Source organism: Lithobates pipiens, unplaced genomic scaffold, assembly GCF_037356315.1.
Source record: "Lithobates pipiens isolate NorthernLeopardFrog02 unplaced genomic scaffold, aLitPip1_a1.2 Scaffold_19, whole genome shotgun sequence".
Lineage (NCBI taxonomy): Eukaryota > Metazoa > Chordata > Amphibia > Anura > Ranidae > Lithobates > Lithobates pipiens.
Genome location: NW_027507764.1, coordinates 31413211 through 31430930, shown reverse-complemented (window position 1 = coordinate 31430930; position 17720 = coordinate 31413211). Strand labels below are relative to the sequence as shown.

Here is a 17720-nt window from a genome sequence, read left to right as displayed (position 1 = left end):
GTTGCCATATTCACCTTCAACCCAGAGATTTCTCCTCCATGTCTCAGCATCGGGTCAACCCACTTCCTCTGAGCCCAGGGCACCCTAACGTGTGATTGGACAGTGACATGAGAAGCAGAACAGTGATTCTCTCTGTGACTCTTCTCTCCCCTCCTATCAGCATGCTTCTTGTCAGCACGTGAACGGATTGGTTCCTTGTGCTGCTCCTCCATGTTACTCTCCAGCCCTGCTGTACAGGGACTACAAGAGTCTGATCACCCTCCGGCACTTACACAGCTTGTATTTATAAAATACATTTATTGACATAATAATTAATAAAGATAAAAATGAATGCAGCTCTGTAATATCTGCCCTGGTTTGTTACTATTTATTCATTAACATTACATATACCAACAATACATTCATTTATTAAATAAATATTGTATCATTTGCTCATTTTAGTACATAGTTCATTTCATTAAAGTGTTAATAATACTAATATTACTCTGAGGATCATATTCCATGTACTGTACACTAAGACAATATTCTTTGTCCTACGCAAAAATGGCCGCCCCCGGCCGGAGTCCTTTCACAGAGCAGCCTGACCTCTAGTGTCTGCTGGAGGACTTCCTGCGTGTCCTACGCACTGTATTCCAAGGGGGTGTGGCTGCAGACTGGAGCTCCACTCTTCACAGGAAACATGTGTCCTCCACTCTGCCTTGGAGCTAAACCTGGTTGGTCCTCTACTGTTTGGGGAGGAGACATTGTATATGGAGAGGTGAGAGGATGGGGGAGGGGGACACATGGAGGAATTGATGGATAATACAGATTATAAGTGATCAATAATGTAAGGGGGGAGGGTATAGATTTATATCTCATCACAGAGAAGTCACAGCAAGTTCTGATCTTATCTCCAATCCTTCTATAGAGCTGACATATACCATAGTGCTGTACACTGAGCCAATCACATCAGTCTCTGTACAGAGGAGCTTACACTCTAATGTCCCCTCCCCCCCACAGTCACATCAGTCTCTGTACAGAGGAGCTTACACTCTAATGTCCCCTCCCCCCCACAGTCACATCAGTCTCTGTACAGAGGAGCTTACACTCTAATGTCCCCTCCCCCACAGTCACATCTGTCTCTGTACAGAGGAGCTTACACTCTAATGTCCCCCCCCCACAGTCACATCAGTCTCTGTACAGAGGAGCTTACACTCTAATGTCCCCTCCCCCCACAGTCACATCAGTCTCTGTACAGAGGAGCTTACACTCTAATGTCCCCTCCCCCACGGTCACATCAGTCTGTACAGAGGAGCTTACACTCTAATGTCCCCTCCCCCCACAGTCACATCTGTCTCTGTACAGAGGAGCTTACACTCTAATGTCCCCTCCCCCCACAGTCACATCAGTCTCTGTACAGAGGAGCTTACACTCTAATGTCCCCTCCCCCACAGTCACATCAGTCTCTGTACAGAGGAGCTTACACTCTAATGTCCCCTCCCCCCACAGTCACATCAGTCTCTGTACAGCGGAGCTTACACTCTAATGTCCCCTCCCCCCACAGTCACATCTGTCTCTGTACAGAGGAGCTTACACTCTAATGTCCCCTCCCCCCACAGTCACATCAGTCTCTGTACAGAGGAGCTTACACTCTAATGTCCCCTCCCCCACAGTCACATCAGTCTCTGTACAGAGGAGCTTACACTCTAATGTCCCCTCCCCCCCCACAGTCACATCAGTCTCTGTACAGCGGAGCTTACACTCTAATGTCCCCTCCCCCACAGTCATATCAGTCTCTGTACAGAAGAGCTTACACTCTAATGTCCCCTCCCCCACAGTCACATCAGTCTCTGTACAGAAGAGCTTACACTCTAATGTCCCCTCCCCCCCCACAGTCACATCAGTCTCTGTACAGAGGAGCTTACACTCTAATGTCCCCTCCCCCACAGTCACATCAGTCTCTGTACAGAGGAGCTTACACTCTAATGTCCCCTCCCCCCCACAGTTACATCAGTCTCTGTACAGAGGAGCTTACACTCTAATGTCCCCTCCCCCCACAGTCACATCAGTCTCTGTACAGCGGAGCTTACACTCTAATGTCCCCTCCCCCACAGTCATATCAGTCTCTGTACAGAAGAGCTTACACTCTAATGTCCCCTCCCCCCCCCACAGTCACATCAGTCTCTGTACAGAGGAGCTTACACTCTAATGTCCCCTCCCCCCCACAGTCACATCAGTCTCTGTACAGAGGAGCTTACACTTTAATGTCCCCTCCCCCCCCCCACAGTCGCAGACTATTATTATTATACATTTATATAGCTCTGAAATACACTATTTTGCCAAAAGTATTGGGACAGCCCTCCAAATCATTGAATTCAGGTGTTCCAATCACCTCCTTGGCCACAGGTGTATAAAATCGCACACCTAGTCATGCAGACGGCTTCTACAAACATTTGTGAAGGAACGTCTCGCTCTCAGGAGCTCGGTGAATTCATCCATGGGATTGTGATAGGAGGCCACCTGTGCAAAGAGTCCATCCGTGAAATCTCCTTGCTGCTAAATATTCCACGGGTCCAGTGTTAGTGGTGTTATCACAAAGTGGAAGCGACTGGGAACACCAGCATCTCAGCCACGAAGTGGTGGGCCATGTAGAATGACAGAGCTGGATCAGCACATGCTGAAGCTCACAGTGTCTTCAACTGTCTGCAGAGGGCTACAGACCTCCAAACTTCATGTGGCCTTCAGATTAGTACAACATCGGAGTGGTGTTATAAGAAAGTGGAAGCGACTGGGAACACCAGCATCTCAGCCACGAAGTGGTGGGCCATGTAGAATGACAGAGCCGGGTCAGCGCATGCTGAAGCTCACAGTGTCTTCAGCTGTCTGCAGAGGTCTACAGACCTCCAAACTTCATGTGGCCTTCAGATTAGTACAACATCGGAGTGGTGTTATAAGAAAGTGGAAGCAACTGGGAACACCAGCATCTCAGCCACGAAGTGGTGGGCCATGTAGAATGACAGAGCCGGGTCAGCGCATGCTGAAGCTCACAGTGTCTTCAGCTGTCTGCAGAGGTCTACAGACCTCCAAACTTCATGTGGCCTTCAGATTAGTACAACATCGGAGTGGTGTTATAAGAAAGTGGAAGCGACTGGGAACACCAGCATCTCAGCCACGAAGTGGTGGGCCATGTAGAATGACAGAGCCGGGTCAGCGCATGCTGAAGCTCACAGTGTCTTCAGCTGTCTGCAGAGGTCTACAGACCTCCAAACTTCATGTGGCCTTCAGATTAGTACAACATCGGAGTGGTGTTATAAGAAAGTGGAAGCAACTGGGAACACCAGCATCTCAGCCACGAAGTGGTGGGCCATGTAGAATGACAGAGCCGGGTCAGCGCATGCTGAAGCTCACAGTGTCTTCAACTGTCTGCAGAGGTCTACAGACCTCCAAACTTCATGTGGCCTTCAGATTAGTACAACATCGGAGTGGTGTTATAAGAAAGTGGAAGCAACTGGGAACACCAGCATCTCAGCCACGAAGTGGTGGGCCATGTAGAATGACAGAGCCGGGTCAGCGCATGCTGAAGCTCACAGTGTCTTCAGCTGTCTGCAGAGGCCTACAGACTTCCAAACTTCATGTGGCCTTCAGATTGGTACAACATCGGAGTGGTGTTATAAGAAAGTGGAAGCAACTGGGAACACCAGCATCTCAGCCACGAAGTGGTGGGCCATGTAGAATGACAGAGCTGGATCAGCGCATGCTGAAGCTCACAGTGTCTTCAACTGTCTGCAGAGGTCTACAGACCTCCAAACTTCACGTGGCCTTCAGATTAGTACAACATCGGAGTGGTGTTATAAGAAAGTGGAAGCGACTGGGAACACCAGCATCTCAGCCACGAAGTGGTGGGCCATGTAGAATGACAGAGCCGGGTCAGCGCATGCTGAAGCTCACAGTGTCTTCAGCTGTCTGCAGAGGTCTACAGACCTCCAAACTTCACGTGGCCTTCAGATTAGTACAACATCGGAGTGGTGTTATAAGAAAGTGGAAGCGACTGGGAACACCAGCATCTCAGCCCCGAAGTGGTGGGCCATGTAGAATGACAGAGCTGGGTCAGCGCATGCTGAAGCTCACAGTGTCTTCAGCTGTCTGCAGAGGTCTACAGACCTCCAAACTTCATGTGGCCTTCAGATTAGTACAACATCGGAGTGGTGTTATCACAAAGTGGAAGCGACTGGGAACACCAGCATCTCAGCCACAAAGTGGTGGGCCATGTAGAATGACAGAGCTGGATCAGCACATGCTGAAGCTCACAGTGTCTTCAGCTGTCTGCAGAGGGCTACAGACCTCCAAACTTCATGTGGCCTTCAGATTAGTACAACATCGGAGTGGTGTTATAAGAAAGTGGAAGCGACTGGGAACACCAGCATCTCAGCCACGAAGTGGTGGGCCATGTAGAATGACAGAGCCGGGTCAGCGCATGCTGAAGCTCACAGTGTCTTCAGCTGTCTGCAGAGGGCTACAGACTTCCAAACTTCATGTGGCCTTCAGATTGGTACAACATCGGAGTGGTGTTATAAGAAAGTGGAAGCAACTGGGAACACCAGCATCTCAGCCACGAAGTGGTGGGCCATGTAGAATGACAGAGCTGGGTCAGCGCATGCTGAAGCTCACAGTGTCTTCAACTTTCTGCAGAGGTCTACAGACCTCCAAACTTCACGTGGCCTTCAGATTAGTACAACATCGGAGTGGTGTTATAAGAAAGTGGAAGCAACTGGGAACACCAGCATCTCAGCCACGAAGTGGTGGGCCATGCAGAATGACAGAGCCGGGTCAGCGCATGCTGAAGCTCACAGTGTCTTCAGCTGTCTGCAGAGGTCTACAGACCTCCAAACTTCACGTGGCCTTCAGATTAGTACAACATCGGAGTGGTGTTATAAGAAAGTGGAAGCGACTGGGAACACCAGCATCTCAGCCCCGAAGTGGTGGGCCATGTAGAATGACAGAGCCGGGTCAGCGCATGCTGAAGCTCACAGTGTCTTCAGCTGTCTGCAGAGGTCTACAGACCTCCAAACTTCATGTGGCCTTCAGATTAGTACAACATCGGAGTGGTGTTATAAGAAAGTGGAAGCAACTGGGAACACCAACATCTCAGCCACGAAGTGGTGGGCCATGTAGAATGACAGAGCCGGGTCAGCGCATGCTGAAGCTCACAGTGTCTTCAGCTGTCTGCAGAGGCCTACAGACTTCCAAACTTCATGTGGCCTTCAGATTGGTACAACATCGGAGTGGTGTTATAAGAAAGTGGAAGCAACTGGGAACACCAGCATCTCAGCCACGAAGTGGTGGGCCATGTAGAATGACAGAGCTGGATCAGCGCATGCTGAAGCTCACAGTGTCTTCAACTGTCTGCAGAGGTCTACAGACCTCCAAACTTCATGTGGCCTTCAGATTAGTACAACATCGGAGTGGTGTTATAAGAAAGTGGAAGCAACTGGGAACACCAGCATCTCAGCCACGAAGTGGTGGGCCATGTAGAATGACAGAGCCGGGTCAGCGCATGCTGAAGCTCACAGTGTCTTCAGCTGTCTGCAGAGGCCTACAGACTTCCAAACTTCATGTGGCCTTCAGATTGGTACAACATCGGAGTGGTGTTATAAGAAAGTGGAAGCGACTGGGAACACCAGCATCTCAGCCCCGAAGTGGTGGGCCATGTAGAATGACAGAGCTGGGTCAGCGCATGCTGAAGCTCACAGTGTCTTCAGCTGTCTGCAGAGGTCTACAGACCTCCAAACTTCATGTGGCCTTCAGATTAGTACAACATCGGAGTGGTGTTATAAGAAAGTGGAAGCAACTGGGAACACCAGCATCTCAGCCACGAAGTGGTGGGCCATGTAGAATGACAGAGCTGGATCAGCGCATGCTGAAGCTCACAGTGTCTTCAACTGTCTGCAGAGGTCTACAGACCTCCAAACTTCACGTGGCCTTCAGATTAGTACAACATCGGAGTGGTGTTATAAGAAAGTGGAAGCGACTGGGAACACCAGCATCTCAGCCACGAAGTGGTGGGCCATGTAGAATGACAGAGCCGGGTCAGCGCATGCTGAAGCTCACAGTGTCTTCAGCTGTCTGCAGAGGTCTACAGACCTCCAAACTTCACGTGGCCTTCAGATTAGCACAACATCGTCATGGACATGGTTGTCCCTCCCGACGCTTTGCATTGTACTTGGTGATGTAAGCCTTGGATGCAGCCGAATGGGTTTCCATGGCTTAAAATCTTCATCCAAGGCTTATCTTCATCCAAAAGCTTACATCACCAAGTACAAGGCAAAGTGTCGGGAGGGACAAACATGTCCATGATGATATCGCAGCAAAGAACAAAGAGAAGCACCCCGCTCCAGGCAAAATCAGCTGCAGGATGGATCACAGGTGCAGACCTCGGCTCACCACCATGGAAGACGAACAAAACAAGGAATTGGTCGCACGCTGGAACTCCAAATTATCTCGATGTCACCTTTATTGTCAAAAGGGTCAGACAGATACAGGCAATGGTAGACGTTTCACACATGATAGCTTGCTTGTTCACAACCCAACCCAAGCTATCGCTTGTGAAGCGTCTACCATTGCCTGTATCTGTCTGGCCCTTTTGACAATAAAGGTGACATCGAGATAATTTGGAGTTCCAGCGTGCGACCAATTCCTTGTTTTGTTCGTCTTCTATGGTGGTGAGCCGAGGTCTGCACCTGTGATCCATCCTGCACCCGATTTTGCCTGGAGCGGGGTGCTTCTCTTTGTTGCGATATCATCATGGACATGTTTGTCCCTCCCGACACTTTGCCTTGTACTTGGTGATATAAGCCTTGGATGAAGATAAGCCTTGGATGAAGATTTAGTTTGAGATAATTTGGAGTTCCAGCGTGCGACCAATTCCTTGTTTTGTATGTGTCCATGATGATGGTGGAGTGACCCCAGTCAGGGGGGGCCCACTGAATGTTCTCCTGAGAAAGACTTGCCTCTGGACAGTGCACTGTACAGGGGGAAGGCACCGGGGGGGGGGGGGGGGGGGTTTAAAGTCCAAACTGAACCTGTGTTGGTGATCAAGACCCATTTCACACTAGGGCCGCGTTTCCTCTAAAGCGCCGCTCATTTTAGTGGTGCATTTCAGCCGCTAGTGGGCGCTTCTAACCCCAAAGAAGGGGGTTAAAAACTCACGTGTTGCAGCGCTTACGAGGAACTTCAGAACCGCTGCCCATTCGTTCCAATAGGCAGGGCGTTTTGGGAGCACTAAATACATCACTCCCAACCTGCCCCAAAGATGCTGCTTGCAGGACTTTTCGGGAACGTCCCACAAGCGCACCTCCGAAATGTGAAATGCTGGAGCAGCTCACTGGTGCTGAACCTGAGAAGTTGAGAGTGAGTCCAGCACCAGGCTGTAGTTACCTCCAGCAGGGAGGATGTCCCTTTAACCGCTGCAACTTCTCAAGTCTCAGTGAATGACACTCCCTGTGTTCATGGTGTCATAAAAGTCTCCAGGAAGGACTTAGGTCTGTGCCTCTGGGTATGTTGCTGAACTCATTTTTGAAGATTTGGTATATGGGAGAGGCTATGGAGAAATGGAAAATGAGTCAAAAATGTCAGAGGTTATGCCTCTTAATAGGCAGATGGGAAGCATTTCTGCTGCCTGTGGTCCAGGGTGGTGCTGGTCAGTTGTTGGTTTTGGTGAAGGGCACGTTTATTGCACTAGTGGGCAAACCACGGGAGATGGAAGGACCAAGCATGGCCCAGAAAACAGTAGAGATCCTTACCGTTACTCAAATAGCGGTGGTTAAAGAGACTAGGACCACCGGCCCAAAAATACGTTTATATTACAAAACTGATAAGGTCCCTGAGACGGAAATGGGTGAGAATTAAGGTAAAAATTGGACGTGGATCAGACGAGAGCTCATCTATTCTGTATTTGGATAGAGATGCAGATAGTGTTGGAAAAAGTCAGATGATAGGACAGCTGCCCGCAGAGTCTGTGACACCAAGGGAGGTGGCTTTTTGTGAGGTTCCCGCGGATGATGGCTGCCCTCCAGCGCGTGCCGTCTTCAGACATCGCCCTAACAAATGCTAGAAAAGACAACATTGAAAGGTGTAACATTGACCTGAATATATCTGTTCATGATAAAACTAATAATGTACCGATGGTTCGTGATAATTTGGTGTACAAAGGTGCCCTGAAGGTACGGATAAAATTTGAAAACAATTGGTGACTGCTCAGTCTGGTACCAGAAATAAGGGTGGTTCAGTTACAAACCCTGACAGAAATAGGCCCCCTACAGCCTCAGGACAGTAATGCTGAGAGAGGTTTTGTAAAGCCCAGGAACCCGAAGCAAGGAGGCAGAAGGGTTGATAGGAAGACCAGAGGGACCAATTTAAAATTTCAGAGGAAGAATTTATGGAAGTACACCCAGAAAAAAAGTTGGAAAATTCTCATTAGAGCCCATAGCAGAGGGACAGTGGGATCTAGAGAGAGATACACCACGGGGGGACATTGGGTAGAGGTCCCCTTTAGGAAGAGTAGCGTTGGACAGGAGTAGACTCCTGTAAGTGGTAGCTGGCACAGAGGTGCCAAAAAAAAGAAACTTGTGTATTTCGCCCTCCGGTTAAAACAAGTTGGTGGGGTAAATGGAAGCTTGAATCCCTGTCATGGTGTATGTTGGCCATTATTCTCAACTAGGCAGGTTGAGGGGCTTCAGGATCCTTGTTTAATTTGAAGGAAACTGTTTTTCAGCTTGCTCTGTGGTTGGTAAAAATCCATTTTTGGACTTGGGAGATTTCATAATGATCCAGGTGGGATGAAATCTCCAATCCTGGGACCAGGTTTTGGGAACACCTAGCACATTGATTATGCAGGTGTGTGAGGGGGCTTTCTGTAGCCTCAGGACCAGGGTTTCTGGGCTCTACCTTCCCGGGTAGTCCATGTGGATGCCAGGGAGCAGCCACAAGTGTGCATGTCTGCACCGTGCAGTCATGAGCAGAGGGCTGGAGCAGCAGGGAGCTGCAAGAGAGTGTCAGCAGAGTTATAGAGTTTGTATGGGAACAAAAGGACATTGGTACATGGTCAGGAGGTTGAGCCATAAAGCCTGAGCAGCAGTGCTGCTAAAGAGAGCTAGAAGGCTGGATCTGACTTACTTTGTTTTGTGTTGCTGCTGGAAACCCCTGCATGGGCAACAATTTGTGTTGGACTTTTTTTTTTTCTTCTTAATAAAAGTGGGCAAACAGCACAACTGGCATGGACTCTACTCACCGGTGAACACTACGCTGATCTAAACAACCCCCAAACATTACAAATGGTAATAACACAATTCAGTATACAAAGTGATTAACAGTAAGGACTAATGCCGCGTACACACGGGCGGACTGTCTGGCCAACTAAGTCCGTCATACAATCCGACAGACAGTCCGTCCTACTTTTGAATGAACGGACTTGACCACACACGATGAACAGACAGTCCGTTGAAAGCTTGCATGATGACGTGTACAGCACGTACGACGGGACTAGAAATACGACGTCCAATACACAGCAATGCAACCTTCGGCTGTGTAAATCCTTTCTGAGCATGCGCCATTCTTAGTCCGTCCAACTTGCCTACACACGAGCGGACTGTCCGCTGAAACCAAAGTTGGACGGACAATATTACGGAAATTCCGAAAGACTTAGTCCGCCAGACTGTCCGCTGAAAAAGTCAGCTGAAGCCCACACACGAGCGGACTGTCCGCTGAAACACGTTTCAGCGGACCAAGTCCGTCAGACAGTCCGCCCGTGTGTACGCGGCCTAAGAAGCACAAAATGACATTTGGTGTGCAAATCAGAATAAACAATGACAACACCTGAAGGGGCAGCAGCAAGCAGTAATAAGATCTGATCTACCAAACTGCAGGAACTATACTACCTGGGTGCACTAATTGCGATTATGCTAGGCCTATTCTGACTGCGTAGGCACTGTCCTTGTTTACAATAAATAACAAAAATGTGATGTGCTGGGATATAGGTGAGAGGGGGCAGTCTTTAACCACTTACAGACCGGACCATTTTGCTGGTCAAAGACCAGACCACTTTTTGCGATTCGGCACTGCGTCGCTTTAACTGACAATTGCGCGGTCGTGCGACGTGGCTCCCAAACAAAACTGATGTCCTTTTTTCTCCACAAATAATCCACAAATAGAGCTTTCTTTTGGTGGTATTTGATCACCCCTGCGGTTTTTATTTTTTGCGCTATAAACAAAAATAGAGCGACAATTTTGAAAAAAAACACATTATTTTTTACTTTTTGTTATAATAAATATCCCCCAAAAATATATATAAAAACATTTTTTTCCCTCAGTTTAGGCCGATACGTATTCTTCTACATATTTTTGGTAAAAAAAATCACAATAAGCGATTATTGATTGGTTTGCGCAAAAGTTATAGCGTTTACAAAATAGGGGATAGTTTTGTAGCATTTTTATTAATAATTTTTTATTATTTATTTTTTTTACTAGTAATGGCGGCGATCAGCGATTTTTATTGTGACTGCGACATTGTGGGGGACACATCGGACATTTTTGACACATTTTTGGGACCATTGTCATTTATACAGTAATCAGTGCTATATAAATGCAGTGATTCCTGTGTAAATGACACTGGCAGTGAAGGGGTTAACCAGTGGGTGGCAGTGTAGGGGTTAAGTGTTCCTAGGGGTGTGTTACTAACTGTGGGGGGGGGGTTGGGCTTTCATTTAGTAAACACTTATCTCTGCTCCAATCACATGGAGCAGAGATCAGCGTCACTAGTTGCTAGGCAGAATGGAGAAATGCTGTTTACACGGCATTTCCTCCATTCAGCCGTCCCGTGAGACGATCGCGGGGATGCCCGCGGCGATCGAGTCCGTGGGTCCCGCGACCGGACTCACGGGGGTCCCGACCAGCGCTCCCGATGGCAGGGCGGCATTGAAGATTGGACATACATGTACGCCAATATGCCTGCCCGTGCCATTCTGTCGACGTACATCGTCGTGCGCTGGTCGGGAACCGGTTAAAGTTGCTCTTTTGCCGGCTAATGTTGGGGCCCTTTAAGACACTGTAAGGGGTTCACGCCAAGTGTAGAACTTTAAGGACTACGCTACTCGCTGTTTCTTCTTTTTAAGAGCTTTGCCCATTTTTATTAAATGAGAAGTCCAGCCTGAGCTTTTTAGGCTGGGCTTCTCCTCTGGGTCACAGGAGTGCAATCCGTTTTGTACTCCTGTGACCGTTTTCAGCGGAGAGAGGTCTGAAGTCCGTTCTCCGCTGACGTCACTGCCCTCAGTCAAGGCACCGCGTCATCCTGACTTCCCAAGTCTGGATCCCACAGCTGCCCCTGAGATGGCTGCTCTCTGCCCCTCCACAGCTCAGCACTCCATTGAGTGTGGAGAAGCAGAGAGGAGAGACGTTGACTGACAGCCAGCAGCTCTCGTCTCGGGGATCTGTGAAAACCAAGCCATCTGCGATGTTTGGGGACTTGGTTCTCAGTGCAGAGATGGCGGGGGACAGATACAGCATCGGTCTGATGCTGCATTCACATAGGTAAGTATGAAACTAAAATTAAAAAAACACATAATTCTCTTTTAAAAGAAAGTTCAGTAAACATAAACATAGGGTTTCCTCGCAGGGGTTTTCAGCATTTCTTCTCCTTCAACATAAACAACATTCAGCCCTTTTCTGGCTTGTACTTGCAGCACTGCCGCTCTGGCGCCTTACACTCCAAGCCCTTGTCTGTGTCCTACAGACTGTTCACCGACCAACTTGGTGCACACAGCTAGAAGCCTCTTGCCACACTGGAGCCCTCCTGACTCCTGGGCCAGACTTCCTGTCTGCCGGGCTGGAGCTCAGAACCATGGTCAGGTTGTTACTAAAAGACCAGCACACACCTGACCAATTAGTATGCTGGCTGTTCTGAATACCTGGACCCAGGATTGGAGATTTCATCCCACCCAAATCACTTTAAAATCTCCAGGCTCCAAAACGAACTTTAGAAAACACTGAAGAACCAGTTTCCTCCTTCTGTCACAAGCGCCCTGGAGCCCCTTAACCTGTCCGGTTGAGAATTCTAGGTCACAACTTCCTTTTAGACCCTGGCAGGGCTACGCTCTGTCACAACATGTTTACTTCATGCAGGTTCAAATCATCAAGTGCATAAAGTATTGAGGGATTTTGTAAAGCATTAGCAAAAGGTGCTGTGGATGCAGTCCAGATGTGCTGACCGTGGTTTAGAGTTGGTAAGAGGGTGTGGAGTTTGCATTAGATGTCCTGTTCTCAATGGCTCAGTTTCTGCTAACAATGTAAAGGCGGGCCAGTGGTCCTCTCACCAACTCCCAGGAGGTGACGACAGACTCTTGCGATGGAATGGACCCCCTTGGTCTCATATTGGTGATTCGGTCATTCAAAAATCTGAAGTGGAGAGTAAGATGAACTCTCCAGTCTCTTGGCGGCAACCATGCAAAGATAGCAGGTCTGATAGGCTGTTGAATCTCTGGTGTCCCTGCTCCCAACCTTGATCCTCAGTTTGGCCGACTTGGCCTCCTGCTGACAGATTAGTGCCTTGCAGCTGTGTTTTAATGGATGTCCTCCACATCAAGAGAACAAACTTTCCCAGGCAGTTTAATAAGATCCTCTTTTCACTTCTCCTACTGTACAATTTGCTGCATTATTTGGCTGCTGTCAACTCCCAAGATTCTCAGTGCTCTGCATAGAAGTCTATGGGATTGCTTGGCTTTAGCTCCCCCCCCCCACTAGGCAGGACTCACTTGGCTGCAAAGCTGGAATCTTTATTTGAACACATGTACAGACATACACTCAGGGGACAATTCCCCCTTCTTTGTGGGGTAAATGTTACCTCCGCTGGTAGCGTGACACAGGTGTATTCAACTTTCCAATAGTAGACCGTCTTTGGGAGGGACTGCTGGAGGAATCCTCCCCTCTCACAGCTAATCCACATAGACCTATACATCCCATAAGAGGTTTCTTCCAACGCAGACACAAACAATAGAACAATGGGATACAGGCACTTAACAAACACATAGCAACCCCCACCCCACCCCAAACCAAACCATCTAGCCATGGTCTCTGATGAAAGGTGGACTTTATCTTTATATATTCTTGAGGGATATTGTTCAGAAATATGAATGTCCCAAGTGAAAGAGTCCCTTCATTCCTTCAACGCAAACCACAAATATAAGACCCTGGATAACGGGTAAAAGGAAATGCTGAGTCTGGTGTGGTTGTACTGTGAGCCTGATTAGTGCAGATCAGACTGGGGTTCTCAGTCACCCTGTGCCCCTAATAGACACAGGGTGAATTTCACATAGTAGAGGCCGGGGAAGCTGGGAGCTCTCTAAGGTAAGCTGGATTCCACAAGCCCCCCGCCCAAAGTTACTCCTGTGTCAGTGCATTTATCTCTTCTACAGCTTAATTTTTTTTTTCTGAACACTGGGGCATAGCTATCGCTGTACTTCTGGCACACTGACACTGGATCTTCTGCTCCCAGCTCCAGTAGATTCAGAGTTGCCGGCAGCCGCTCCTCCCCTCCTCCTTCTCGATCACAGATTGCTTTGTATTATGTGGATCCATTAACAAAATGCAAAGTCTTCTGTGAATGTATAGCAGAGAGGAGAGGCAAGCAGAGCAGTTGCTATATGAGAAGACAGCATCTCTCCTATCGGAGTACAGAGAGTGGAGTGATAGCTGTACTCTTGGCGCTCAATAAAACGGCTGTGAATAGCAGATAAAGTCAAAAGATGGCATGTGTACCTCTTTGGACTTAAACCCTAGTAATCTGACACTTTACAAAGCGGCTAAATTCCTGGAGCTCAGGTTTAATGAGTGTCAGAGAATTTCATTGTCATTTCTCTCTTCTGCTTTCAGCCATGGCGTCTGCTGATCTGAGGAAGGAGCTAGAATGTTCCGTCTGTCTGAACATTTATACCGATCCTATAACCCTGATATGTGGACACAACTTCTGTCGGGACTGTATTGGACGTGTGTTGGATACACAGGAGGAGTCTGGAGGTTATTCCTGTCCTCAATGCAGAGAACAGCTCCAGGATCGGCCTGCACTGCATAGGAACATAACACTACGTAACATAGTGGAGAATTTCCTGTCTGCTCAGCCAGATCAGGAGAAGTCCGGGGCCTTCTGCACTTACTGTATTCACACTCCTGTACCTGCTGTGAAATCCTGTCTGCATTGTGAAGCTTCTCTGTGTGACAATCACCTGAGAGTCCACAGTAAGTCTCCAGAACACGTCTTATGTGACCCGACCACTTCCCTGGAGAACAGGAAATGCTCTGTCCATAAGGAACTACTGAAGTATTACTGCTCTGAGGACTCCACCTGTATCTGTGTGTCCTGCAGGCTGGATGGAGAACATCGGGGACATCAGGTGGAGACTCTGCATGAGGCCTCTGAGATGAAGAAGAAAAAACTGAAAAATATTCTGCAGAAACTGATGACAGAGATAGAGGAGACAGAGAAAAGAGTCCAGAGTCTGCAAGAACAGAGGAGAAAAGTACAAGGAAAAGCAGATGATGAAACGGAGAGAGTCACTGCCCTGTTTGTTGACCTCAGGGGACGTCTGGAAGACCTGGAGAAGAGAGTCCTGAGTGAGATCTCTGGGCAGGCAGAACGCGTCTATTTATCACTGTCTGATATGATCCAACAGCTGAAAATAAAGGAGGAGAAGTTGTACTGTAAGATGGATTATCTTGAGGAGCTGTGTAACATGACGGATCCACTGACTATCCTACAGGAATCAAACACAGGTGACTTCTGTGATACTGAGGATGGAGATGATGAGGACAGAGAGAGACATGATAAACTCCTCCATGATGGAGGGGATCTGGATGTGGCGGGGATCTCGCACACATTAAACACAGGTTTATCTGATATCATGTCTGGGGTAAATGTCCAGAAATGTACAGACACACATGTCTATCCTCAGTCTACTACGAAGGACAAAGGTCACACCACTGCTGAACCATCCAGGAAACGCCTAAGATTCACCCCCGCCAAACAACACTCGCACGTGGAGGCTGGAGAACCAAATATCGGGGCTGTACAGCAAACATGGGGGGTGTTGGGGGTTACAAACATATTACTGAATTTGAGGACAGCTGGTAATTATCTCCATATATCAGATGACAGGAAAACTGCCTCCTCATCATCACATCAGAATCGTCCAGAAACACCAGTGAGATTTCAGTGTCCTCAGGTGATAAGTAGTCAGAGTTTCTCCTCAGGGAGACATTACTGGGAAGTGAATGTTGGGGGTTCTGTATACTGGAAAGTAGGGATGTGTTACCCCAGTATAGACAGGAGAGGAGTCCAGTCTTGGATTGGATGCAATAAGAAGTCCTGGGGTTTGGAGAGGTTGTGGGGTGATGAGTACTTAGTGATGCATGACAGAAAGGAGACCCCATTACCCGGCCGTGTCTCCAGTAACAGAGTCGGGATCGATCTGGATTATGAGGCTGGGCGGATCTCCTTTTATGAATTGTGTGACCCGATCCGACACCTCCACACCTTCACCACCACCTTCACTGAGCCCCTCCATGCTGGGATAGGTGTATGGAAAGGTTTCATAAAGATATCTGAGAAGAATCAGATGTGAGAGAACTTCTCAAAGACTGGTGACACCCCAGAGTGAGGAATCTGGTTCAATACTCGGCCAAGAACAAGAACCAACATGACTGATTTATTTATAAAGTTGCAGGCTCCGGGGCCGTCCTCTTTATCCTAAACCTCACTTCACTACCTAGTGTGTCACTTACCAGGGACAAGCATGCAGGAGGCCAGATTGTCCCGGATTCAGTGGCTGCATGTTCTGCATCAGTGAAACATGAAGTAGTGTAACCAGAATTGAAATGACGGCACGGGAGCCTGCACCTTTACAGTGAATCTGGAGTGGGGAAGGATCAGAACTTTTTTCAGGTTTTTATTGCTATCCTGGCCTTCCTTGGAGAGATTTCCCCTCACTTCCTGCCCTGCTGACAATATTTTATCAGACAGGAAGTGAGGGGGAACTCAGTACCAACAGCTCAGACTTCAGTAGGGTAGGGAAGGCTAGAACCCCAGTCATATATATTTTTTTTCTTTCTGCATCCCTGTTGTAGATTTTTCCTTTATATGTGTCTAGCAAAATGTCACCAGAATAGGAAATGATAGGACTGTCTCCAATGAAGCCCTGGATAGCAATAAGAAACAAGCAGGGGTGTTCTAATTATCTCCTACTCTGTCCAAAATCAGAAATTTCGTTTTTGTTTAGACCAGGGGTCTCTAAACTTTCTAAACAAAGGGCCAGTTTACTGTCCTTCAAACTTTAGGGGCCCACACTGTGGCCAGTGGGAGAAGAAAATGTCCTGGCATCGGTAGGAGGAATAGTGCCCCATCTTTGGTGTCAATGGGAGGAATAGTGCACCATCATTGGTGTTAGTGGGAGGAATAGTGCCCCATCTTTGGTGTCAATGGGAGAAATCGTGCCTCATCATTGGTGTCAGTGGGAGGAATAGTGTCCCATCATTGGTGTCAATTTTAGGATTAGTGCTCCATTATTGGTGTTAATGGGAGGAATAGTGTCCCATTGTTGGTGTCAATGTTAGGATTAGTGCTCCATTATTGGTGTTAATGGGAGGAATAGTGTCCCATCGTTGGTGTCAATGTTAGGATTAGTGTTCCATTATTGGTGTTAGTGGGAGGAATAGTGCCCCATCTTTGGTGTCAATGGGAGAAATTGTGCCTCATCATTGGTGTCAGTGGGAGGAATAGTGCACCATCATTGGTGTTAGTGGGAGGAATAGTGTCCCATCATTGGTGTCAATCGGGGGAATAGAGTCCCATCGCTGGTGTCAATGTTAGGATTAGTGCTCCATTATTTTTGTTAGTGGGAGGAATAGTGTCCAATTCTTGGTGTCAGTGACAGAAACGATGTCGGCAACAATGGGGAATAATGCCCCAAGGGCTGGATAAAAGCAAGAAAAGGGCCTGCAGTTTTGAGACCACTAGTCCAATCACACACTTTTAAGAATTAAACATTGTCATTGTGTACAATAATGTCCTCATAGGTCATTTACATAATAAATGCAGTTATCTGTGATTGTTGTTAGTATTATCATTACTAATACAGCCAGCAATAGTCTTGTTCCTATTGGTTATGATGTACAGGGGGCAGGAATTGAATTGACATGGACTTTCACTGGATTTTTCATTTAATTAGAAGAGAATCTTGCTTGCAATGTTGAATTGTTTCAGTGTCCTTCACCTAACACATAGGATAACCTTTCTCAAGGTTTTAGTTTTGCTACTTTAGACATAGCTGATGACAAATGAAATATTGCATTATTGTATTCGCTAGTTTTTATTAACATCATCTCGTACCTCTCCCTTTTTTATTTTCTGTATTGTGAGAACAAGTATTTATAACACAGTGATTGCATCCTGTGAATCTGTTCCTGCATATGCAGAGTTAACTTTTATTATCAGTGTCTCAATCAGAAATATCCATAACGGTTTCTTGGCGAGCCAGCCAGGAATAGCAGAGTCTCCAGCAGGAGCTGCACTCTGATCTGGATGATCTGGAATGCAGACCTCTAATTGCTGGCTAGGTAAGCTGTCCTTTATGCTTGCTTATATTACTTTGTCCTATCTGTTGGTTCTTAAAGCGGAGTTCTGGCCGAAATATGAATTTTAAGAT

At 47.6% G+C, this 17720-nt stretch overlaps 1 protein-coding gene across 1 annotated transcript; it reads left to right on the top strand.

Annotated features, from left to right (window-relative positions):
• Positions 1–659: 659 nt before the first annotated feature.
• LOC143995873 (E3 ubiquitin/ISG15 ligase TRIM25-like) lies at positions 660–17123 on the top strand. Its single transcript, XM_077490597.1, has 2 exons — positions 660–757; positions 13897–17123. Exon 2 carries the CDS (start codon positions 13899–13901, stop codon positions 15639–15641), a length of 1743 nt encoding a protein of 580 aa, XP_077346723.1. The 5' UTR covers positions 660–757; positions 13897–13898; the 3' UTR covers positions 15642–17123.
• The last annotated feature ends 597 nt before the right edge of the window (positions 17124–17720 follow it).

Bases quoted from the DNA above. Each gene is read 5' to 3' on its own strand.
- LOC143995873 (XM_077490597.1), top strand. From the start codon at position 13,899: ATGGCGTCTGCTGATCTGAGGAAGGAGCTAGAATGTTCCGTCTGTCTG.